General features: G+C 35.8%; 1 protein-coding gene across 5 annotated transcripts in view; it reads right to left on the reverse strand.

The window, feature by feature from the left end:
* Window positions 1-26,096, reverse strand: part of KLHL2 (kelch like family member 2) — a 57,168-nt gene that overhangs the window by 2,054 nt on the left and 29,018 nt on the right. For 3 of the 5 annotated variants that reach the window (XM_032685402.1, XM_032685403.1, XM_032685404.1), the window contains 9 exons: window positions 18,840-19,002; window positions 10,828-10,937; window positions 9,312-9,428; window positions 8,181-8,330; window positions 7,202-7,319; window positions 6,372-6,569; window positions 5,547-5,648; window positions 4,486-4,614; window positions 31-171 (listed from right to left, as the gene is read on the reverse strand). In XM_032685402.1, the coding sequence (XP_032541293.1) occupies window positions 31-171; window positions 4,486-4,614; window positions 5,547-5,648; window positions 6,372-6,569; window positions 7,202-7,319; window positions 8,181-8,330; window positions 9,312-9,428; window positions 10,828-10,937; window positions 18,840-19,002 (1,228 nt within the window). Of the gene's footprint in view, window positions 1-30; window positions 3,599-4,485; window positions 4,615-5,546; window positions 5,649-6,371; window positions 6,570-7,201; window positions 7,320-8,180; window positions 8,331-9,311; window positions 9,429-10,827; window positions 10,938-18,839; window positions 19,003-26,096 lie in introns of those variants that run through there. The other 2 variants (XR_004356606.1, XR_004356605.1) reach the window with 2 other exon arrangements.

The raw sequence follows: 26,096 nt of genomic DNA on the forward strand, positions 1-26,096 counted from the left end.
CAAAATTTTAAAGTCATTGTTGCACATTACCTGCATTCCTTCTGCACATGTTCATGTCTGCCACCTGCTTCCACGTACTGGCAATGGGGTCAAACACTTCAACACTTTTTCTTACCAAAGGACCATCATGACCACCTACTGCATACAATAAATTGTTTAACACGCCAACACCTGCAAACATATGAAAATACACAGAATTAACTAGAGAATAGTTTGAATGATACAAAAGAGAAACAACAAATATTATGTCCACTAACATAGATCCATCATTAGGTCAATGCTAGAAACTCTTTCAGAAAACATTTGGGTCAGGATGCATTAAAGCAAAGAGACAGTAACTATAGCAGGACACTGATAAATATAATATAGCAGGACACTGATAAAGTGCCTTGCATGCCCATCTACCATATTGCACCATACAAAGACCAGAGCTGTTCTGCAACAGAAGGTTTAGAAAATTTTGGACGAAAAATGATGTGCAGGAAAATGAGGATTGTTGAAATTTAGGACTAATTAGAAGTGACAGTAAATGAGACAGTGTGCTCAGCCAGCATAACGGAAATCTGACAAGATGATAAAGTGTAAGTGAATTTTTAGAAAGTAAAAACTGTGCAGTACAGAGGATAAAAGCTGAATGGATAGACGTTATACAATAGGGATGTTTCCACTGAACTGTTGGAATAGCTTGTAAACATATATACAAAACAGAAGGAAACAGTTAAGAGTGAATACCTTCTCTGGGATTTGGAGGAGAATACCAAGCATCTTTGAAACAAACTTCAGTTATCAAAATATCCAAAAGGATATCAAAGCATGTCCTTTAATCCTAAGGTCTCCTTTACTTTACAACCAAAGTTCATAAATCTGTGGCCTTGGAACGAAGGAGTGAATAAAGCTAGTTCTATCTACTTGCTAATTGGGCTGCACATACTGAAAAGATGGTAATGGGGAAAGCAGAAAGAAAGGCCTGTTTATTTATTCCTCATTTTATAATGCATTATTAGAACCCAAAAATAATAAATTTAAGAAATGTAGAGGGGTTTTGGATTAAAACTTTTGTGTGATGGACCATAAAGACAACCAAAAAGCAGCACTATGGAAATATATTGGAAAATCTAATATATGTCACATTGGAGATTATGAAACTCAAAGCTGAGACACAGATTTGCAAATACAGTTCATAAAGGATTCCATGGAAAGGGCACAGCTTAAAAATCTTTTTTAAAGGGAAATAACAAATATGAATGCACACTATCAGTTAAGTCCTTTGGAGGAAAAAAAATACTCATTTAAAAAAAATAAATAAAAGAGAATCCTGAGACCTTAATAACCAGCTGAAGTATCTTTGAAAACATATCACTAATATTGTATATAAGAGCCATTCCTATATGGGGAGAGAAACAACTCCTGCTGAAATGCCTAAATTTTCTTATTAAAAAGATTGATTTTAATAATTAAAGGAAGAGAGAAAGGAAACATGGAAGTTAACTGGTAATGTAAATCTGAAAAATAGCTTTTTGATAGGACACTTTTATAAATCATCCTATCTAATACTTTATCAGTGATACTCACTACTAACATTTCCCCATATCCTTTCCAGTTCATTTAATTCCTCTTTTATTGCTATTATTTCCAGCTGTCATGTCACAGTATAGTATGACAACTTTTCTTTCTCCCACTCTGATCACACAGACAGGATAATACAACACTCAGCTTTTGTAGAATCAAACATTATAGAGCTAGAAGGAGGGCTATGATTTTCAGTTTAAATATGTGATGTGATATAAATCCCCCCACCCATGCTTTTGGTGTAGTTACCAACCTTCCTATTCAGTGTGTTGAGTATTCCCTCTGCCACATTGCCTTTTTTTTTTCATAGTTCCTTATTTTTAATAATGTCCTCCACTCCTCCTTGGTGCTTCATTTTCCCTTAATCCCACACCCAGTTTCCAGGTCCTACCTTATTTCTTGCTTCCGTCTGTATCCTCTTGTTGCCGTCTTCTGAGTTCTCCTTTCTTTGTTACATTTCTTTCCTGCCCATTTTTCAGGACCCTGTCTTATATCTCTCAGCCCTCCCAAATGGCCTATATCTGGATCTGAAGTTCCTCATCCCAATATGTTGCTGGAAACAGATCTGTGCCCGTATTGATCAACTGAGAAGCAGTTGGTACTAAAGAAGAGTAACTGAGGGTTAACCTCTGAAAAGTTGCTTTTGAATGAAGCTGAAGCAGTAGGAACAGAAGAGATGAGCTTAAGTTCCTTGAGATGACCAGAGATGCAAAACTTGAACACAGGAACAAAATTCTTTTTAGTTAGTACCCATAACACCATCAGACTGATCACCAGTTGAGACAGTTCTGGTGGGTTTGGATATTTGGCCTCTACAGCCAAGCCCAATCAACGGTCACGATTTTCACATTACCACCCACTCCTCTGCCACACAAAAATATAATTTTCCATATATTTTACAGAGTGGCACAGAAGAATGTTCGTTACTTTACTCCATTATATGAATCTGAAATAACTGACTATATTTACTTTTCCTTTCCATTTTGGTTTTTTTAATCAGAGGACAAGATAAAAGGCAGAATAGAGCTGAGTAAGCAAACACAGTCCTGAACTCAGGGACAAGGGGAGAGAGGAGAGGGACAGAAAGATCCCAGTAGTCAGTGTATCTAAAGAACTAAAAATTTCAGAGTTGTAGAAGAAATTCAACATTAAAAAATATTCTGAAAATATCTACTGTATAAATAGGCTACAAGCACAATAACAGTTTGCAAAAACAGAGTATCAAAAAATAAATCCCAAATGCTGAAACAAAATGTGTGTGCGGGCAGACTGCAAAATGAAGCTTTGTCACAACACACCAACACTCTTTGTCTTTATAATGATACTTGTAGTTTGCCCATTTTATAAAAATATTTTCCTCAAAAATTGCCAATATTACACAGGAGTATTTAACAATACCCTTACTGCAACTCTGTCCAGTTTTAAATCTAGATTTACTTCCAAGATGCACAGACGGAGTTACTAGAAGTTTCACAAGACAACTATGTTTTCTTGAGGTACAATATATCATGTTTCCTTCATTAAGGTCATAGTTTTAGTTTAAAAACACAATCAAAACATGACTTCTAGTAATAAGAGAGATCAACTTGCTGATTTTGTAAGGCTTTAATGGAAGTAACACAAACTATCTTAATTTTAGTAATGAATTTAATACTTCGATAGATTTCTTTTGAAATTATTTAAACTTAATTTAGACATCATTATACAGATAAAAACTGTTCAGAGTTAACAAAGAATAATGGAAGGTAAGATGAAAAGTTGGGATAACTACTAATCATCTACTGAACATACTAGAAGTCCATCCAGATTTATTTGTAGCAATAGCTCTTCCAATTATGTAGCACATTAATGCAATCACCAGTAGATACTTGAAGGGTGTTGCTAAAAACCGCCTTTGAGTACTTGGCAAAAAAAGTGATTTAAACTACTAGAAAAATTAATGTAGAAAATAATATCATGGAATTTGACTTGAAAAAGTCCTTGGGAACGCATCTAGAGAAATAAAATAACTTCTGCGAGTTGAAAAAACCTGAAATACCAAAAGACAAATAGAGGACAGTGAACAGTAAATGAGATTCAAGTCCATAATATAAATAGATAATGAAAATGCTAAAGTCAATTTGGAGCTGTGGAAGCATCATTTCATTAAACAAAAGTGTAATACCACAGGCACTTTTGATGTCTTTAAAGAGAAATATACATACCCAGAATCACAAGAAGTAAAAAAAAAATCCACAAAAAAATAAAGAAGGGATTTTTAAGATTATACAGAAATAAATGGATATACTTTGGCTAAACAATAAGGAAGGATAACATGTAGTAGGCTGTACATGTAGAGAGGATGTAAACACCAGGTGATGAGGAGAACTACTGAAGGTGAAATAAAGGGTACGTAAGTGGAAGTAATAGGATGGAATCAGTAATACAAACTTAAGAATGAACAAGGACAAAATTTCCTGAAGTGAATCAGAATGCAGAACAAGTCCTCCAAAGAGGTGGGAACCTAGCCACAGTTCACATGTAAAGTCAACCTGAAAAATCAGCCCTACACTGGCAAAGAGGTATCTTTGAAGAAAAGACATTTTTTCATCCTAGACGTATAGATTTTGATACTTCAGTATTTAGGCGACAGTGATTGTTACAATCCATGAGTATTAGTCTGTATGTTAAAAAACATCAGAAGTCATGGAAAGAGGAGGAATATGAAAGTATGAAAGAGCAAAGAGAAATATTTACTATTAACAGACTGAATCTTACTCTGTAGGACAGTTTTGCTTTTATAACCTGCTTTATATCAGCCATTTAGGACTAGCACATTCCATTAGATTCACAAAAGCTTACCTTTTATATTCTTAGATACATTTTAAACCCACAGATTTTCAGTTTTGCAAGGATAGTTGATCCTTGTCCACTCACCTGCTCCACTCCGTCTAGTGCTCATTTCTGCAACATAGCTCCACTCGTTCGTATTAGCATCATAGCATTCTACTGAACTAAGGCACTGACGTGATGCTCCATCGTAGCCACCAACAGCATACAGTTTACCTAAAAGGGTAGCCAACACAAAGTGACAAATTTCTAATGCACACAGACTGTATTGGTACACAGGCAGAGAAGAAGTCCTCGTTCTCTGAGTCAGCTACTAATCAGTATTTGTCACCAGTCAATTACTGAGTTTCTACTCTGTAAACAGTTTAAGTTAGCACACCACAGTTCTTGTCATTTTTAGGATGTAAAAGGCAGCCAGTATCTAACAAGAACAATGCAAGTCAAAAGATTTTAAATTGCCTAGCTGAAATACAAACGTAAGGTTTTTAGTTAAGCATTGTTCAAAGCAAGCTAATTCAAGTATGTTTAATATTGGCATCTCACAAATAGGCTTCCTAGAAATATCAAAAATTCAGATAAAAATTACTTGTACAGTCTGCATTTTCAGATTTGACACAGCAGTGGTTCCTATGCAGTTAAAACACAGACACCTAACACTTTTAAGACCCAAGAGCCAGCCCAGGCCTGCATTGTGCAAGTGACATCCAGGCTGACTGGAAAGTCAGCAGTTTTCCTGGCACTGTCCTTGGCATCATCCCCAGCGTGCAGCCAGCAAAGTCAGCCGCAGATAACAGAGCTGACAATACAACAGTGCTACATCACTAAAGACCAATTGATAAGGTCATCACTTCAGCTCTCTGACTTTGCTGACATATATATATAACTGAGAGTACACATGCTTAGAGAGCTTTTCCTCAGTTAGTGTCAGGCACTGTTGAAGCTCTGAAAAAAAATTTAAAACTATTATGCTAAAAAGTGGTCAAACCCAAGTGGAGTGATTACATATTGTTCATTACCATCTGAATGAACAAATTACAAGGTTGAGCAAAAATATAAATCCGAAGCATGTTTTCAATAGTAAGAAAAAGTAGTAGAGTAAATGATTGCATTTTCCCACCTGTTCTTTTTAATATAATTTGTCAACTTACCTCCAACAACACCTACGCCAACACTACTTCTTCTTGTGTTCATTGGAGCTACATGAAACCACTCGTTAGTCTTTAAGTTGTAAACTTCGACTGATGATAAACCTACGAACACAACAGAACATTATTTTCTCTATAAATCTAGGTGCAACATACTGTCTAGCTTTCAGAAAAGTCTTCATATCTGAAAATTCAAATTATTTCATTTTAAGGACTGTTAGTTACTGTACAAAAAGCAAAAATGATGTCCTTTAGACAGACAGTTACAGTCAACATATTCTTGGTGTCTGAAAATGGGCAAATTACTAAAAGCTTTTACTGAACTGTGAAAAATTCTTCCCTGATTTTTTTCCTTTCTTTTTTAATTAAGTCACATGGTTTATCCCATATATGCTTCTACAACAGTTTTTAAGCAAAAGGATCACCTCTGGACAAATGGTTTAATACATCTGGGAAGAGAATGAACAGTGTATGTCTAAAGCCTTCCCACAGGTCAGAAAAAGCTGTTTATAATCCTATTTACACTACATGAAAATGCAGAAATAACTGCTCAAATCTTCCAGAAGTTAAGGATTCTGACTACAGAAGGAATACTGAATGGGAACCTGTCAAAATTCACTAGTCATTAAATCTGAACTCTTAGACAGGAGCAAACAGTCCACTGTTCTGGTAGAGGGATGTGACCACTAAAGTACATTCCACATCACCAGACGCCAGGCTACCCTCACGCTTGGTTCCATCACAGCTACCAGGAAAGAGACCTTCAAATTCGATACAATTATGTTAAGAGTAGTCAAAACTATTCAGAAGTGTATAAGGCAAATATACCTGTACTCCCATCAAATCCTCCCACAGCATAAAGAAGGCCATTTAATACAGCTGCTCCCAGTGTGCTTCTCCTGTCTTGCATGTTAGCAACACTTGTCCACTGGTCCTTCACTGGATCATAGGAATCCACCGTGCGAACTCTCAAAGAACCATTGAAACCACCAACTGCGTAAACCATGCCTCCCATGTACACCATTCCTACAGCAGGGAAGTGGGGAGGAAAGATGAGTGTTTTAGTCTCTTTGTCAATTAATTTTATTGCATACTGTCCTGAGTTTGCAGATACTTGACACAATTTACAGTACTCAATACACTTGTTCTGCTTTTGACAGACTCCTAGAGCCACACTTCATTCAGATTAAGTATATTCTGACACTTTTTGTTACTAATAGCTCACACTTCTGAATACCATATTTGCTGAAATTCTTCTTGCTCAGATAGCTCAGCTGCTTTAAGATCACATTTTCATGTTTTTAATAGCAGTTGATCGCTTCTTCACATTCTTGATTTCATTTGGTAATAATAGGGTATTTTAATAGTAAAATTAGTCATTATTACAATGCATTAATATTTAAATTTATTTATCCCTTGTGTCTAATGAAGGCGATAAAGCAGTTTATTCTACAGATTACAAACTGAAGCACAAATTAAGCACAATTTGTCAAACTTGCATTGTTCCAGATTAGCAAGTAATTCAAATGTTGAAGTCAAGGCTTAGCCTTTCTTAGAAAAATATCTTTGGTACTGTTCCAAAGAACATACAATGCTTTATACCGATGCCTAAATTCTGAAGCATTACCAACCACAACAAAAAACCAGGCATTGCTAACCTGCTCTACATCTTCTGGAAGGCAATTCAGCCACCTGATGCCAGCGTTCTTCTTTAAAATCATAGCATTCAACACTTCGAATTGCCTTTGGTGCCTGTCCTCCAACTACCATCATCAACTAAAAGGGAAATAATAATAATAATTGTTAATTATCTGCATATATAAGAGCACCTGAAAGATCAAAAAAGTGTTAAAAAAATAAAGCAAGCCTCTGTACAAGAAATAATTAAGGATGGTTCTCCTAAATTAGAAATTTGAGTCTTGAGAACCAGGCAACACTAATTGTTTGGAGTTTTTTTAAACAAATGTAATTAATAACGATTGTTTTCAGGCGCAATACATGAAGTAGAAAAGCAATTTGAATCTAAGGAAACCTCCCACAAACAATGCAGATCCTTCTGTATCTTCACATCCTACTCTGACCTCAGGTATAAGAATTCAATGTGTATGATGTGTAATGGAACTGTGACCATCCATCTGCTGAACAGAATCTCCTATTCCATTACTGCAGTTGTCACAACAGTACTATGAGGAAACTTCTTTACTTCACTGGAAAGAAGATAATCTCTAATGTTTGTTTTGTTTTCTCCTAAAATGAACGAAAGGCAACATTTAGCTAAAAACTGAAAAAGATGTCTCAACTCAGAAGCTTCAGTCAGTCTTTGTTTTGTTTCAGTTTTGCTTTTTTTTTAAACAGGCCTATTTCCCCATAATTGTATATTTCTCAAATGCTGAAGCACTTATTAAAAAAATGTTTTCTGAGAGGGGACATAGTGGTGGTGCTGTGTGTAGTTTGGAGCCTAAAACACCTATATCATAAGTAGCATGGAGTGTAAAGCTAATTACTTTTTATATTTTTGTGATAACCAATTCCAGTACAAAATTTTTACTGTAATACCCCAAGAGACAGTCATGCTCTTATGAAATCTTTTAAAATGGAGTTTGAAATAGTAAGGACATGGAAAAGTAAGAGTCTTACTTTTGGCAGGCTAGCAGGTGTTCTCAATTTTGTTCGAGTGCTTTTCATCAATGCTCGTTGCTCAGTTGGTAGCAAGTGATACTTCATAGCTTCAATGAGGTAATCTTTACAAGCACTGCTGTTCTTAACCAATATTTCTTCTTCAACTCTCTGTTTATTAATAGAAGTTTAACAAGGTCTGAGCATGTTAAGGAAGTAAAACACAAATCACAATCTGAAGTGTACTAAAGCACAAATGCAGGTTAATCTAATTGTTTAGATTATCATTTAACCAGTTAGACACAAATTTATGTGTTGGCAATATGCAATCCCCAAAAAGAAAAAATAAATTAGGAGATGTTGATTCTCAATTAGTAAGTGGAAGAAACAGTATTAGGCAAGGTAAAGTACTTTTCTTACAATCCAGGCACATTTCTTGAATTTTCAAATACAGAGAGTACAGAATATTTTAAATAGTGGAGAATAATTTAACAAACTAGTAAGCCACCCCACGACAATAAAAAACACAACAAAAGCAAAGGGTAAAAAACCTCCAAAACTCATCCAAAACAACCCACACAAAGTTGGGAATTGTATCACAAAAACAGAATTTCTAAAATAAACACCTACCAACATACTACTAACCAATGGTAATACTGAACTCATTTTTAATCTTAAATATTTGATCTGACACCAAAGTATCAAAAATGAGCTTATAAAATTGGAAAAAATGTATTTTATCTGAACCAGGTGAAGGAATGTTTCCTTTGTCATTAATTCCCAATCAACTTAAACAATAGATATGATTCTGAAGTTGAAAATTCACTTATGACAACAAATACAAGATTGTGTTACAAATGAAAAGTAACCTGATCTCAGCAAATTGCATTGTTGAAATCATTAGTGTGATATGACATGTAATCAGCCAAACAGATAAACTACTTATATAAGCCATCCTCTAAGTGGCAATCCCTCACCTGGCTCAGGATGTGCATGTGCACATGCATATGTGGTAGTGGCTGTCTGCTCAGTTTTACTGTCAGTAACAAACTACATTACACTGCTGTTTAAATTTAAAATTATCCATCTGGCATTAAAACAATGAACAGAAATTTTCATGTTCAGAATAATTAGTATTCCTTTTTTGCTTACCTGAACTAAATATTCCCGAGAAAGCAAAGGCAGCCGAACGTGCTCCATCAGACGTGCCATTAACTCCTGCCTTACATCTTTGTCATGGTTTACCCAGGCTATCACTGCTTCAAATACCTTCCAGAAAACAAACAAATGCAAATCCCCTTACTTACAAGTTCATAAGTATGAAACATCAGTGTTCCTCCAAAAACAGTTTTGCTTGTACTAAAATTTGTAACATAAGAAAAGTTGGAGCAGTTACAGCTCCCATTATTTCCATATTTATCAAATAAAAAATTAAAAAGGTGCATTAGTTAGTCTCTTTTTATATTGCTCCTCTACTGGTGTTTCAAGGATAGCTGTGCTACATTAACAAAATGCACACAGTAACTTCACTGACACTGAAAATCCAGTAAAATTAGGTAAACAAACAACACAGCAGCACCAATATTACAGTCCTCACACTTTTCTTCCTTTCTTGGAGAACTGCCCTGCCACATCACCATTCAAATGACTTGTCATCACTGAATCTTATTGGGAGAAGTTATCCCAAGCCTAGTTTTAATTCCATTGCACAGTAGCACATCATACAGTAGAACATTAAAACCTTAATCATACTCCACAAAAGTAGCATCACATGGATCAAAGTGACAGAACTGCACCTTCAGGGTATTACAGGAATAACAACATGACTCTGCTAGTTGCAGTTTAAGCAGATAGTTCTTAGATTCAAAGTTTGAAAAAGGTTTTAACATGAAACACTACCTAGCCATACAAATCAGTATTCAAACATGGTTTTGAACACAATTTAGCCTCATTTGAACATAGGTGTTGGTACAACCACATACTCCGTGGAAAAAAGAAAACCAATGTATCTCAAATAGATCATAACTGAATAAAAAAGCTCAAAATTAATACCTGAAAACCATTAGAGGTTTGCAGGGATGACCTGGGTTCGCTGAAGACCACAGTGTTTCAAAAACGTCTTTAAAAGACTGAGATCTAGCTAATACACATTAAACTCAAATTAGGTAATACCAAGCTGCCTAGTCATCTCCTTTGCAACCTACATTTATTCAGTCAGGCTAAACAGCTCACATATATATACAGAATTTTAATACCTCCGTGGGACTTCTGATGTTACAGTTAGTAAATGGCATATACTTGCTCTGCCAACTTTATTTATCCCTTGGTAAATCAAACTCCTGTGTATGTGACTCAGCATGTGTTCTGTTTGTTCTGCATGAAGATGAGAAGGAATTTCCGTTTAATGTAGTTTGTTTATTGGGTTTTTTCAAAGAACAAAGAGTTATATGAGTTAACACAGTTTGAGGATTTGTAAGAGTTGAGACTGATTTTCAACATCAGAGTGATAACACTTTTGGAAAAATTTGTTTAAACTTGAGCACAATACATGCCTAATTTCACTAAGGAAACAAAGAACACGTCCAAAGAAGTGTGCAAGAGCAATATGAGTAAGCTTGCTCTCTCACCCAAAAGGATAAAAAGAATAATGGGATACAGATGGTCTTACCTTCTCCTCTGAGGCAATTGTGAGTTTGTCACTGGATATAAGACTGCACACCTGCTCTACACCAAGATTGAGGTATTCTTCACTAAGTACAACATCGGAAAAGTGCTGTTCTGTTTGGAGAAAAAGAAATATGCTAACGTACACTGTGACATATATCTCAAAAAAAGCATTAATGCAGCAAGGGAAAACAGAGGAAAAGAATTCAATATGCATGCTATTTTGTCATAGCTAGAAGCAATACCTTAACTTAAAATCTTTTCTATTTAAAGCTTTGTCTCACAAACAGTTTTCATGTTTAAAGATTTTTTAAAATAACTGAAATATTAAAACACATTATACTAAAAGTAGGAATTGTAGCAATTTTCAGCATTGCTTCATCTCAGTACTTGTCCTTGATAATTACTTGAATCTCATTTTGCTAACTTTGTACACACAAATACAGCAAAAATGATTCCAGATAAAGAACATGCTCTGTGTGTTGTTGACAAACATGTTTTAAACCTATAGTTCCACAGTGATTCATTAGAACTAACAGTTTGACAGCAGTGTGAAATAACAAGTCTGCATCTTTCAGAACTTCTCCTAGGTCATAAAATACTGCATACCCCAATCTCTACAACATGTAGAAGGTCTGCAATTTTTCCTCAGTGCCTTTTTTTTTAAAGTCTCAACCTAAAGTAAACAAAACTGACAAAATTTAATATTTTCAGTTGTAGAACCAAATAATTTCTTTTAACACAGAGCACATATCTTTATCAGGTTGTTCAGTTATTCAGTTGCCCCCTCCCTTCCTTAAAATTGCTTTTTAAGCCATTCAGTTGCTCTAAAAAGTAGTTCCATTCAGTTAGATTATTTTCTCCCCTTCTGCTATTCTTAATAGAAGTCAGAAGGGACAGCTATTACTGGGAATTTAAGAATTCACTCAAAATTAGAATAAGTAAAAAGAGGCCATCAAACATATTCAAACTAAAGCACATTTTATAACCTTTTCTCTCACTCTACTAGTGCTACTATGGTTAAGACTCCATACTTGAGAAATAGTTTTAAGCTGTCAAAAAAAATTTAAAGAATGCTGAATGTTTCCAGCTCAAGAAATCTAACTTTTTAGTTCAACTTTGCAGGGTACAACAGCTTTTTTGCACTGTACTAAAATCTAGATAGCAAAAAAAGATAAATATAACTCAGTACAATTCTTGCCCTTTATCTACTTCAGCATGCTGTTCCTTGAAATAAGCAGCACAAATTCCTTCAGACAGAAGTCCAAGAATTCATATGAAAAGTATGATAATGAAACCTCCTCCCACAAAGGTCTCACTTTAACCATGAAAGATTAGAGATTGCTAGCCAGAAAGATGGTATTTTGCCTTAATCACATTTTACTAAACAATGAGTTTACTTAGATAAAGACTAGTCTCCTTGAATCCTGTTAAATTTTTGACTTTATTATTTTCCCATAGTAATAATCCCACAGTAACACTGGGCAAAAAGCCATGCATATAAATTTAACACCCAGTTTACCGTTACTCAGTTTTCTATTTCAATCTATGCTGAATCCCCATACTAATGCTAATATGATAGGGAAAGTGGACCTGTCTATTCAAAATCATCCATTACTCTATTTCCTTTTTAGTCTTCATCTCTAAAGTAGATGGTCCTTGTGCTTTCAGTCCCTTATCCTACCAGCCTTTTCATTCATGCAACCATCATCACTCCAAGTCCCTCTAATTCTGCAGCATTCTCTTATGATGGACAGGTAGTATTTTCTGCAGTACTTCAGGCAACGGGAAAGAAAGGACGAGGAGAAATACTATTGATTTTTATAACACCCACTTTTCCACTCTTTACAAATCTTTTCATATCTGCTTTTCAGATAAAAAATATGCAGTTTCTTAAGCTGAATTTTCTGAGGTATGCTTATTGAAATAAATATCTGACGGGTTTTGCTGTTTGCTTACGGCAAATAGAAATTGAGAAAAGCAATTTGCAAAAAATAGTTTTGTCATAAACTCCAAATTTCAAGTGACAGTGACACAAACCACAGGCCTGACTGTACTGAGAAGGTGAGTTAGGAAGTAAGCAGAAAGGGAAAGCAACACACATTCAACTCTCAAACAAATCTGAGGTTCTGAAGTGTTGTTCATCTTCCCTTGAGAAATCTGATCCAACAGTGGATCACATCCGACAGGATATACTTCACAAATTAAAAATACCCACTTGATATTATAGACTCATATATAAAAGCTTTGCTTTTTAAAAGTTGGTTTAGATTTATGTCATGCACTAAACAGGAAGAGATTTAGCCTCTAAACCAGGAGAGTAAAAGCTGAGAATTTTCAAAGTAATACAATGATTGCGAGACTGTCTCCTCTAGAGAGAGAACCATAGAAGAAAATCCAAAAAAATAGACAGTACTTGAACAAAAACTAAGACTGTTTTGCTGGATGTCAGCCTCTGTACTTAAAGTATAAAACAATGCACACAGTCAAGAGAAGAAGGAAGAGTGAAAAAGGGAGAAATTAAAACAAACTACTCAGTCAATAGCTACAGATTCTCATCTGAATGAATTACAGAAAAAGAAAGAGAAATAGGAGATTCCTAAATATATTTTAGTCATCAAAAAAAAGAGGTAAGATGACATAACTTGAATCTTATGAATCAGATCTCTTGTTGTCAAGGAAACCCTCGTAACTAATTGATAGATAACCTTTGGGCAGAAGCCAATTGAAATTACAGCTAAATGGATTATTTCAAATAATTAAAAACCGAAAATGAACAAGGAAACACAAAACCAATTAAATCTGCCAATGGCAATTTATGTAATGCTATTCAAATCTTGAAGACAGAAGGTTTTATTATATATAAAAATTATGCTTACGAAAATCAAACTTTTTGCATACTTTTAACAAGAAGGATGTCAGCATCTTTGAAATAATATGATTCAGTACTAATATTTCAAAAAATCACACTTAGGTCCTCTTCCTAATAATGAGGAGAGAAAAATAGTATTGGACTTTTTGCCTTCTGGTTTAGGATTTGTATGATCTCATATTATTGCTCACATCCTGAAAGCTTTGATAATCTGGAGGTATTAACATCAACCATGATGAAACTTACGACATGATTAAATATTTCATGCATCTGTCCCCTGTTAAATCTCAAATTAGCTTGTTTTTTATTTATTGCATTAGGTAACATACTTCTTTTTTAACGAACATCTCCTAGATGAAGCAAGGAGAGAACTATCCAGATGAAAGTTTCCATCAGAGAATAAAATAATTATTTTTTCCTAAATCAGAATTTTCCACGCAGTATGCAACTTTGACAAATTTGTACTGGAATCCTGCCCCCTTTCTTGCCTCTTTACTCAGACATTGAAGCCAGCTGGCTCCAAAGTCTGGCAGACTGGAAACAAGCTGGCTTAGGAGCTGCAGAGGCTTGGCTCCCAGATTCCCACTTCCTAAGCAAGTAGAATCCTACTTCTTTATTATCAAAACTAAAAATCTGTCTTTAAAAAAACCCTTCCATTTTAGGACATTTCTAAAATATCTGTTCCAATTGCATATGAAAACCAGATTTTCACATTTTCGCAACCGAGTCAGTTTCTATCTGAATAGCTGAAGATCTGTCCTTGTCTGCCCTGTACCAGCAGGATGGGACTTCAGTTTCAGGGACAAACTGAAAGGACTAAAAGGAAGTCCTTAACAACAGGAAGAGGGCTAGTAACAAAATGTTTGAAAGCACAGTAAACAATGCCAGCATGGAGAGCATAGAAAAATAATAGCAGATGTAAATGTACCACTTTTTGGTATTTTTTCATAATGAGTCTGGAGCTATGTACGATACATGCACATGCAGCAAAAACCACTTGACACCTCTTCTATCCAAAAGGCACATAGTCTTGCTGGCCATAAACATATTGACATTAGCTTTGTATTTTTCAAGTACATAGGAAGGAAAGCTATATCTAAGATCTGCATAGGACATTTTATGCTATGAACATTTGTGGATTAATTCACAAATACTTTTGCACTTATTTGTATACCTGCAATCAGAAGAGATCTTCCTAAAGCCACATTAAATGAAAAAAAAAAGTATGAAAAAAAATGGCCACAGCTTATCAGTGCCGGAGTCTGCAGCTGGAAAAAGGGAAAACCTCCTCATTCTCTGGATCTTTTCATGACAGTAATTGAACATGTATTCATGTGTGAAACAAAATACCATAACCAAACATATTGAGTGTCTGTCTTTTGTCTGGTTTAGGCCAATTATTTCTATTTCACAAAACAAATGATGATTTTTTTATAAACTAACTGGAGTATCTGCACCTTTCTAATGTGATAATGCTACAAAACCACTGGAACATTACAGCACTTTCTGTTTCCAGTTCTTTCTGAACTGATAACCTTTTGTTTTAGACCAATGCATAGCTTGGGAGCTTGGAAAGGCCTAAGCCTCATGGTCACTTAAAAGAAAGATGAAAAACAGTTTCTCAAGCAAATGAAACAAAAACATTAAAAAGAATTAGGTTTTTTTAAATCACTGCTTCACATCACAATGTCACATTGTGATTTTTTTGGCTTGGGGAAAAAAGGTCTTTGCTAATGGCCTAATTTAAGGCACTGGTCAAGCAGGAACCCCAGCCTTACTGCAGAGGAATAGACACAAGCTCTGCCAGCTGGAGAACCAGTAGAAGCTAAACACTGCAGAATCAAATTCTTTTTAAAAATGTGATTTACTTGTCAATTTTGTGCTTAAATAACTGCTTTTTAGAACACCATGAAACTCACAGAAGCCAAGGCAACAGCAGCATAGCAACAGACGTTGCTACTCAGAATAGAATCATAAGAAAGATTCTGACAACTACATCCTTTCAATCTCATGCATATGGATGTACACAAGAACAGTCTACAGAAGACATGCTTCCAAGTCTTGTCAGGGGTCAAAGTTTTAGTCTTAGAGCACCAGAATCAAGAAAGCTGTTATCGCACAAACTTTTCTGCTTTGTTAAACACAAAGCAGCAATCCCTGCATTACAGCATATGCTAAGATTTCCTAACAAAAGTATCTTCAATATCTCCTCAGCACAATTCTAAAAGCCAAGAAGGCTAGCTGGGTCAAGCCTCAAAAGACACCTTTTTCACAGGAAATCCAATGTTTCCAAAGCAGTGAGGGAAATACATTATTATTCTTTGGTTATAAGTAAGAAATATGTCAGGATATAAGCACAGAGCAAGGGTCTTTTTAGTCCAAGATGGCATACCCCTCTTCATTAGAAGGCTTTACCAATTTATTTTCAGGTTGTACATAACATTACAACTATATAATGCACCACTTTCTCATGAAAATTTTTTATTTTGGGAACATCCTTTTAGACTATGTAAGACATATGCCAGGCTAAAACTGAGAGTGGACTAGCAATGCTCATGCCACATCCTCTTCCTAGGAATCCTCATACAAGAAGGATGAAAGGCCTCAGCTGTACACAGTCCCTGAGTGTGCAAGCACAAGACCCAGAGCAGGATTACTCTCTGGACCATCATGAGAACAAATAGCTTCTTAAAGTTTAATTGCAACAGAAGCTCATTCCAAGTAACCTGTATCAATTGTCCACTATTTTCAGATCTCTCCACAGGCATCACAGATGCATCTAAATGACTCTCCTAGAAATCTCGCACTCTGCTACAGAAGGACCAATCCCACCACAGGGTTATGAAGCTCCAATTTTAATGAAAGTTGAGTTTTTATTCTCACCGGAAGGAAGTTCCAGAGTTTCACTTTTCTAATAACTTCTGATCCACTGGCATCCATTTGTTTTTATGCTACCACTGTCTATCAGCAGAACTATCTCCCTGCCTCTTTTTTCTAAACATAAAATAGCATGTGTAACAAAATAAAGACTGGGAGAAGTTAAAAATCAAAATGCTTTTCATTTTCTCTAGCAGGGAAATATTTTCCACTGCTTTTTCCAATCTAATAATCCTTTTCTATACTCACTCTAGTTTCTGGAGCCTTAATATCAAAACTCTAGGAGTTAGGCTGCCTGTGATACAAGGTCTAATTCTGAAATGGCACAGCCACACATCTTTGTCTCAGACTTTTGAGAAATTTTTTTTCAGTTTTAAGAAAGCTTTGACAAAGCACAAAGAGACATTTGAGATAAGAACAGGGAGAAAATGAGCTATGATGGCTGAGATACAGGCAGTAAGTAGCCTGAAAATTCAAGAGGAAAAACATTGACCCGAAAGGTACAGAATTGTATAGAAGAAAATCAGGGAGTCAGCAGACAGAAATTTAGCAAGACTGATGATCAGCCAGTTACAAGGAGAAATGAAGGCCAACCCTTACTCCCCTGATGCTTTTACCAGAGTACTGGTGCTCAGCCTAGTAGCTTGCATGTCCCAGCTGGGACCAACAAATAACTTCCCTCTTCTTTTCACTTGCCTATATCCTGCTTGCAGAGCCTCCCTGAGCACAGCAAAGGATGCCTGAACAAAATGACCCAGGGAGGGAGAGTTACCAGCTGGACACGGTTCCTGTGCTCTCAAAACACATTTAACCAATACTGCACTCAAGGTCTTGCCAGGGTCTTAGAATTTATATTTCTAGAAAGTAATCTGTACAAATATTAGGTTCAACTACTAAACTGAACAATGATTGTTTAGAAGTAACTGAAGTAGTTTAGAGGTTTGGTTTAGTTTGGTTTAGAAGTAACTGAGACCCAGAAGTCAGAAAAAAAAGTTGGAAAAAATAATTTAAAATTCAAAATTAAGCAACAGCTATACCAAAATGGGTTCCCTAAAACATTAAATATTAACTGTCGTTAATATATGTATGTCTTGCTTCCTATTGCATAAAACATAAAAATATAATAGCTTTTTGAATTTGATATTGTATTATTCAAAGATGAAATGATTTAACTAAAATGTGTTGCATAATAGTCCAAATACCAATATCACAAAGTCAGTCACATACACATCACAACTTCTTGAGTAATTGTATGCATTACAAAAACTAGTACTTCCAAAAAAATCTGAAAACCTTTTCAATTTTTTTTAATTGATACATCAATAATTTGACTAAAATTTCACTAGACTGAAAACTTCTGAGTATGGCTGATTTGGATACCCCAGTTGCACACTTAAGACAGCAAACACAGATTCTGTTGACAGATACCTAATCAAACGAGTTTGCTGCATTTCTGTTTTTGCCTGAAACATCCATTCTTGATAGAAATAATATAATCTCCTGGGAGTTACAAAAAAAAAATCTATACCAGAAAACAGATTTTCTAGAAATGAAGACAACTGAAAGCATTCATCAAGATCCTTCTGGTTACGACATTTAAATTTACTTAAGGCAATAACAATCCTATTATTTGGACCCAGACATATGAGTTGAAGCAGTTAGTGCTCTATTTCAAGAAAATATTAAATTTTAACTCTGTAGCAATTGTTAATGATGCCAATTGGTCGCTGTACATTTTAGAAAAGTTATGAAAAGTAATGCAATCACATATTTATTTTTTTCTATAGCCTTATCAGGACATTTCAGTTTTAATTCTCTTTTTTTGTATTGCTCTTGTACTAAGCCTGACAGTGCTAGGGATTAAGGAAGGCAGTGCAGAGACTGGACCTGACTGTGCACCCTGACTATATACAGCATATTTATCACAAGAGTAAGAACAGAGTGTACATGGCTTTAAAATCCACCATATAGATATAGCAAAAACACAGTAGGAGTTGAGCTGGCAGCTTGTTGTATGGGCTAGCAGTACTCCAAGAATCCGATGACAATAAGGGAAGCATAGACAAGGAAAGTGCTTTCTGGAGGAATGTGACAGAAATGGAAGGTGGCTTGGTTGCAGAGGAAAGAGAAGGTTAGTACCAAGCATAAAAGTAGTAGAGAGAAAGAGATGAAATACACTCCTCTGGATGGAGTGGGCATGGAAATCATGTGTGTGGGTACCCACACATGCAGATATCAAGCTCTATACTACACTAATGGTAACTTGCCTGCGTATGTGTTGGCCTTGTTTAATAGATCTGTGCATGCATGCATGTCAGCAAAAGCACGAATCCCCAGGCAGTTGATAGGATGAAGCTGGGATTCCAAAAATTCACAGCAAGTCCTTTTCACATCCTGCAGTTGCAAGAGACCAGCTGCTGGGAGCAGTACCTGTAAGAAGAAGCAACAGGTGGTTAATGTCCCAATTCAATTCCGAGCATTTACAAGAGTATTCTCAATATTAATAAGGAAAACAAAATAAACAATTAAAAAATTAAGACTAAAACAGAGAGGAAGATTTCAGCATTGTGCAACTAAAAAAGTTAAAACACAACATTAGCTTGATTTTACCTCCCTACAAATACCATTTAAGATTTCAAATAACAAGCAACATCTGTACCATTGTGTTCACTGAAGAAATCATTCCACAGACTATAATTCTCTACTTCATGTCAACTCTTTCCAATATTCATTCACAAGTTCCCTTCTTACTGTTCCCAACACTCCATAATTACATCTCATTTCCAAGCCTTCAGCATTAGATATTTCTTTAAATCAAAGTTTTCTAGACCACGATAAAATACATAAATCTTGTTTGCATGCAAACACTGGACATTGTACCGTTTTTTTGTTAGCATCAGAAATTATGTGTATTGTATATAATTATGTAACTGGTTCCAATAAGGACAGAATTCAACTTCCAAAGAAGTCTTTGACCTTCTTGGAAGAATGATAATTCAGGCATTGAAAAATCTGATCATATAAAATATTCTACAACTCATTAAAAATCCATATCAATAAGGAATTAGTGTGAATAACCTATTTGTTCTTCAACTTTCACAAAGTAAGCAGAAAGTAAAGAAGAATTTTAAAAACTTTATAACATACACTTTATTTGTCCTCTAATACTTAAACATGAGATTTAGCTGAACCATAATAATGCCTTTGACAAGTAAAATCCTATATCGCTGTCTTCAATTTCTTCTTCACAATTTTCTGTGCCTTTGACAGTTATTTTAGTGAGACTTCTATTTTAGAACATTCAAGTGTGGAATGTTAGTTTGCATCTTCGGTGACAGAAGACAACTGGACATGAGCCGGCAACGTGCACTTGCAGCCCAGAAAGCCAACCATAGTCTGGGCTACATCAAAAGTAGTGTGGCCCAGTGGGACAAGGGAGGGGATTCTGTCCCTCTACTCTCCACCTGGAGAACTTCATCCAGCTCTTGGGTCCCCAGCACAGGAAGGACATGGACCTGTTGGAGCGAGTCCAGAGAAGGGCCACCCCAAGATGATAAGAGGAACGGAGCACCTGTCCTATGAAGAAAGGCTGAGAGAACTGGGATTGTTCAGCCTGGAAAAGAGAAGGCTTCAGGGCAATCTAATTGTGGCCTTCCAGTACCTGAAGGGGGCCTACGAAAAAGATGGAGAGAGACTATTTACAAGATCATGTAGTGACAGGACAAAGGGGAATGGCTTCAAACTAGAAGAGGGTAGGTTTACATTAGATATTAGGGAGAAATTTTTTACTGTGAGGGTGGTGAGGCACTGGAACAGGTTGCCCAGAGAAGCTGTGGATGCCCCATCCCTGGAGGTGTTCAAGGCCTGGCTGGCTGGAGTTCTGAGCAACCTGGTCTAGTGAAAAGTGTCCCTTGCTCATGGCAGACAGGTTGGAACTAGATGATCTTTAAGGACCCTTCCAACCCACATCATTCCACGCTTCTATGATTCTGTGAAGATTTTAACATGGACATCTTTCAATTGTATACTTCCATATAGAGAAAACATGCCCTAGGGCTGCATCAATAACAAGCAAGCAAAAAACACACCAAAGACACTGGCTGCACTACCCTTGCTAATGTTTGCTTTTCATTTAAACCAGTACTTGCATAGAAAGAGGCTCAAACAAGAAGAAACTGGAAAAATAAAAAGAGAGCTGTAAGAGCAGAATAAACCAATTTAGAAACCTGTCTAACATTTACTACATAAAAGCTGCAGAATATACTTCTATTTTATTGCTCTTTGAAAGAAATTTTAGTCTTAGTAACTGTCTGTAGAATCAATATTTGTCATCACCTCTGTAAGCATCCATCTACTTGGCTTCTAACAAGTTACTGTTTAATCTTTAGAATTATTTTTTTTTTAATAAAACTAAAAACTATGACCCAAAACTAAAACAAAAAGAACTTCGGGTGATACAACCTTGTAGAGTTAATGCCTGCTTTAAACTTAATTTTTTGGTCCCACTTCAACTATTTATGACCATTCCTCTCCCTTGAGTGTGCCATATATGAAGCCTGCTTGAAAACAATCTTTCTGTTCCTCAAGATGTTAAACCCTAATTATATAGTATCACTTTTTTACACATTTGGCAATCAATACAGACAGCAAAAAGGAAGGATCATACATATAACAAGAGTTTGCTTTGAATATCAACCATTAATGAAAGAGAAATGAAGAAAAGACAATGTGATTGCATTGAGATACACAGACTACTGCTAAGTAACATAACTAAAAATTACTTCAAACCATAGGTAATGCTTGAAAATATCAAAGTCTAACAAAGTAAGTGGAGAAGATCTGTATGTAAGAGGCATAAATGTCATAGTCATACAATTCAAAACAAATTCAGAAAGCTTAAAAGGTTATCAGTGACAAAGCTGAAACAGTACAGTGAACTTACTTTATTTTAGCATATGTTTATATAAGTGTGAAGATAATATTAGTATACAATTTCTATTACAAGAACTTGTAATAGATGATTAGTTGTAACAGTGAGTGGATAATTAATCTGATAGTTAATGCTATGATAAGTTATAATCATGACCTTACACAGCAAAAATCAAGGCTAGAAATCTAGTACAAATATTTACACAACTTGTCCCAGTGCAGCACACAGTGTTCACAAATTCAGTAACTAATTCAAGGACAGTCCTAGATAATTTTCAGCATGTTATCAGCATAGTTGAGCAAATAATTCTGAGGACAATCCTTGACTGCATAAACGGATCCAGTAGAAAGATACATAAAATCATCATCAAATCATTATTATACCAAATAGAAAGGTGAAATTTGAGAATGGCATGCAGAAAATAATTTAATATTTGTATGCACAGTCCCACTGGCACACTTGCTCATTCATACTTGTTCATATGAAGAGTAAAGCAATGTTACAAGAACTAGAAGATCACTCTTCATTATGGGAAATTTACATCAGCTCTTAAAGCATTGTAATTGAGTTTGCAAAGTTACAGATTTCAATACATTTTAGTTATCAGACAATAAAACATTTAAATCCAAAAAATATTTGTATATTCTGCAACTAAAAAGGAAAAGAGAGGCAAAGTGCATCAAATTTATCCCATTCAATTATACATTGGGCTTTGGTTACTAGGCAACGAGAGCTGTGACAACATCAAGTTAACTTTCATTTGTACCTATAGAACTGTTGGTCTCAAAGCCATAACAACCTGTGTTCAAAAATACAGCTCCATCACAGATAGATTCATTCTGTCGAAACCAGGGACAGAATTAGACAGGGAAAAACTACCAAAACAACCCAAACTCCTCTCAAATCCATTAAAAAAACCCAAACCAACAACAACCCAAAATCAAAAGAACAAACAAACAAAACCAAACAAAACCCCTACATTAAAACCGCAGTGCAGATTAGGTTTAACTGCAGCTAGCTCTAAACTGGTTGGCTATAGCTTAGATTTATTTCCAAAAATAGCCAGTAGAGGGTATCATAACTTTCCTTAAAAGATCAGAATTACTTGAATACTGCTTTGTATTGCAAGAAATGCAGAGGTGAAAAAAAAATCTTCAATTGCTTATTCTATGAAAATGTATCCTCATCATAGCATTTGTTGTTTTTATAATCAAATAAACTGAACAGATTATTATTACAGATGGCAAATAAGAAATTATGTATTCTCTTTTTTTGTGTCAAAACTGTGGTGATGAATGACTGCGAGATTTCCTAAAGCAGATGATTTAACCCCTATGAGCCTTTGAAGACTCTTCCCTGCTTATCTCCTCTGGACATATTGGCTTTCATTGACTCAACACATACGTGCACTGAACTCCGAGGTGACGAGCAGTTGGTACAGGCAGTCATCTCTCCAGCCACCTGTGTCCCATCAGTTCACAGGGAACACGTTTACAACAGTCTCAGGAAGATACAGCCTGTGTGACAAATGAATAAACTCCTACAACGAAAGAAGGCTCAGAGGAGATGGGCAAGGGTGATGAACTAAGGGAAGAAATGTAAGAATGAGCATAAAGTGGCATAAAGAAAGTAGAACATATCTCAAAGGGGATTGAGGGTAGCTTTTGCTTTAGATATATGGCTGTACCAGTAAGTCATCAGGTTGTGTAAACAGACTTCTCTAAAATAATAAGTAGCATTAATAGCATATAAGGTCTTCCCCAGCTAGCCAGGCCAGCAGGTGGAGAAGTCTATACGTGACATAGCTCAGTCTCACAAAGTATAGAACTGAAAAATCAACAGAAGAAGATCTCAAGAGAGCAATGGGCTTGAGATGGCTTTAGCCCATATATTCCTTCCTGGTCATCTGGGGACGTCCACCATCCTGACAGTGGACATACAGAGATCAGTAATGGGAATCACTTTTGCATGGTAATCCAAACATATATTTCAATTGCTACATCACGCTTGTGTTGTGATTTCAGCATATTGCAGTATGCCTCTGCTAAACCAAAACATAACACTATGTTGTACTAAGTATCTTCAAAACAGTAAATCTGATATCAAACATTAAACCCTCCTCATGAACTATCTAGCAGAATCTGGTCAGAGCAGCTGCCCTGGAGTGCCTCCATACCAGACAAGGGTGTCCATCCTGCCTGAGGGCTGCTGGATGACCTATCAGGCAACCCTTCACAGTACATTTGCTTCACAGAGTTCAGTGCTACACTCCCCTTCCCACAGCCCCTGGATTGGTACCATTTTATGCAACACACAAGGTTTTAGTAACTATCCCACTAGTTGCGAATAGAGGAATAAGTCCAGTGGAAGGAGCAATCAAGATGATCAGAGGGCTGGAACATGTGATACTATGAGAGGCTACAGAAACTGAGTTTGTTCAGTTATAAAAGAAAAAAAAGAGGAGGTCTTATTACAGTCTACAGCTATCTAATGCGAGGGTAGAGAAGAGTGAGCCAGACAGCTCTTGAAGATGCATAGCAGTTAGACAAGAGGCAAGCAGGAACACAGGCAAATCTGGCAGGAAAAAAAGGAGTTAGGTTGCTTTTTTGTTATTTTGTGTTGTGTTTTGTTGGGTATTTTTTAAACAATGAGGCTCCTTAAGCCCTGGAACAGGTTGCCGTAAGCAGCTGCAGAATCTCCAAACCTGGGAGATAGTAAAAATTCACTGAACAGGCCCCTCAACCTTCTTTAACTGGACCTGCTTTTAAAAAGCTCAATGCAAAGTAAAATTTAAATTGATTAAAGCTTTCTGCCTGCTAAATTAAACCAATTTGATCCAGTAATTTTATATCAATACATGCTATCCTCTTTGCACTCTTTTTGTACTGATAGATTCTACTAGAGAGAACACATTGTGCTATCTCACATATGAAAATGCTTAGGGCAATATTTTCATCTCTACTGGTTTTAAATTTCTTGGAATTTCTTTAAAATTTCTCTCAGGAATTCTTGCTCAAATTCAAATTGATACCCACCAAAACCACATACATATGCGTATCAGTATAATGCCAATATGAAAATAATGAAAGATCATATTGCAGGTTTTGAAAACAAGATCCCACAACATAAACAAAACCAAAATTTCTCAGAACATTGAAGTACTTTGCAAGCAAATAAGCCACTAAAAATCAAAGCAGTGTACGCCAAGAGAACTGAATAATGTGCTGCCTAAAATAGAAAATTCCATTCTTTGCTGCATGTGGAGGAAAGAAAACAAATCTGTGACACTAGGAAAGACACTAACCTAGGAAAGCAGATGCGTAGGAATCTGAATACATTACAGTGCAACATAGAAGCATACAGAAGAGCAAGTTACATCCTTGCTAATCACAGATATTGCATATTTTCAGTTATTACATGAAAACGAAATAAATTCCAGAGAACAGCAGTTATGTTAACGCCTGTAATAAAAAATCTCGAGGAAACAGAGTAAGGTTGAGCATCTATTTCTAAGTAACCATTTCAGCAAAATTAAACTCCTTCACTTCCTGTTTATACTATCATGGCATAAGGAAAAGGAAATGAACATAATAGTTAAAGATAATCCAATTTTTTTTTTTATTCTCATCTACATGCATCTGTGCTGTAATTAAAACTGTGGTTTGTAACTGAAGTGTAGTTAAATTCTAGTGAAATCATTCAGCACTGCATTGAAATTATGTTATTTAGGAATATGCATACAAAACCACTGAAATAGATACAAATATTTTAAGGCATCTGTGGAATAAATGTAGAAGTTCCAATTCTGGAAAATTCAACCCTGCTAGAATTTCTGTACGAACAACATGTGCGTGCTAAGCACACTGTTCCAGTGTTAAAATACCAAAGTAAGAGGCTGCATTGGATTTAAAGATGGGCATAAGCTGCAAGTTTAGAACATGATATCATGTATCTTATACAATATACCTTCTAGATATCTTAACATTCTTGACTTTATAGGCTATTGCACAGTGAAGACGTGGATGTATAAATTATCCTTTAGCTTATGAGCCCCATGCAATTAAAAATCAGGTGCAGGTGGCAGTTTTATAGTATCACATGAAGGACTCAGACTACTAATAAGAAACAGTCCTATTCCTTCACATTCCCTTCATACTAGACACAAACTGGTAGAGCACAATTTCAGCAGAAGCTAATAGTCATGAAAATGTAATATTTTAAATTATCAACATGATCTACAAAATACTAAGCAGCTTCCAACTCGGAAATCAGTGTAACAGATTAAAATGGAGTGTAAGGAAAAAGGAACTGGTTTCCATACCTGCTGTTTAACCTGCATCACAATCTGTACTTAAGAGTCCACTTCAGTTAGTGACATACTATTGATAGGAAGTAACCAATTTGCTCAAAAAGCAATTTTTGAAGGGATACCACTTTAGAAGATTAGTCTGAATGAACTACTAATTATTAATTAAAACATCTGTTGTGGAGATGGGTGTTCTGTTGCTTTCTTGGGTTTTTTTGAAGGGGGAGGTGTGGAAGTTTAGGGAGGGATTTGGGATGCAGTTAGGGGTTGCTGAAGTGCAGAAACAAG

The sequence above is a fragment of the Chiroxiphia lanceolata genome, chromosome 4, assembly GCF_009829145.1.
Source record: "Chiroxiphia lanceolata isolate bChiLan1 chromosome 4, bChiLan1.pri, whole genome shotgun sequence".
Taxonomy (NCBI): domain Eukaryota; kingdom Metazoa; phylum Chordata; class Aves; order Passeriformes; family Pipridae; genus Chiroxiphia; species Chiroxiphia lanceolata.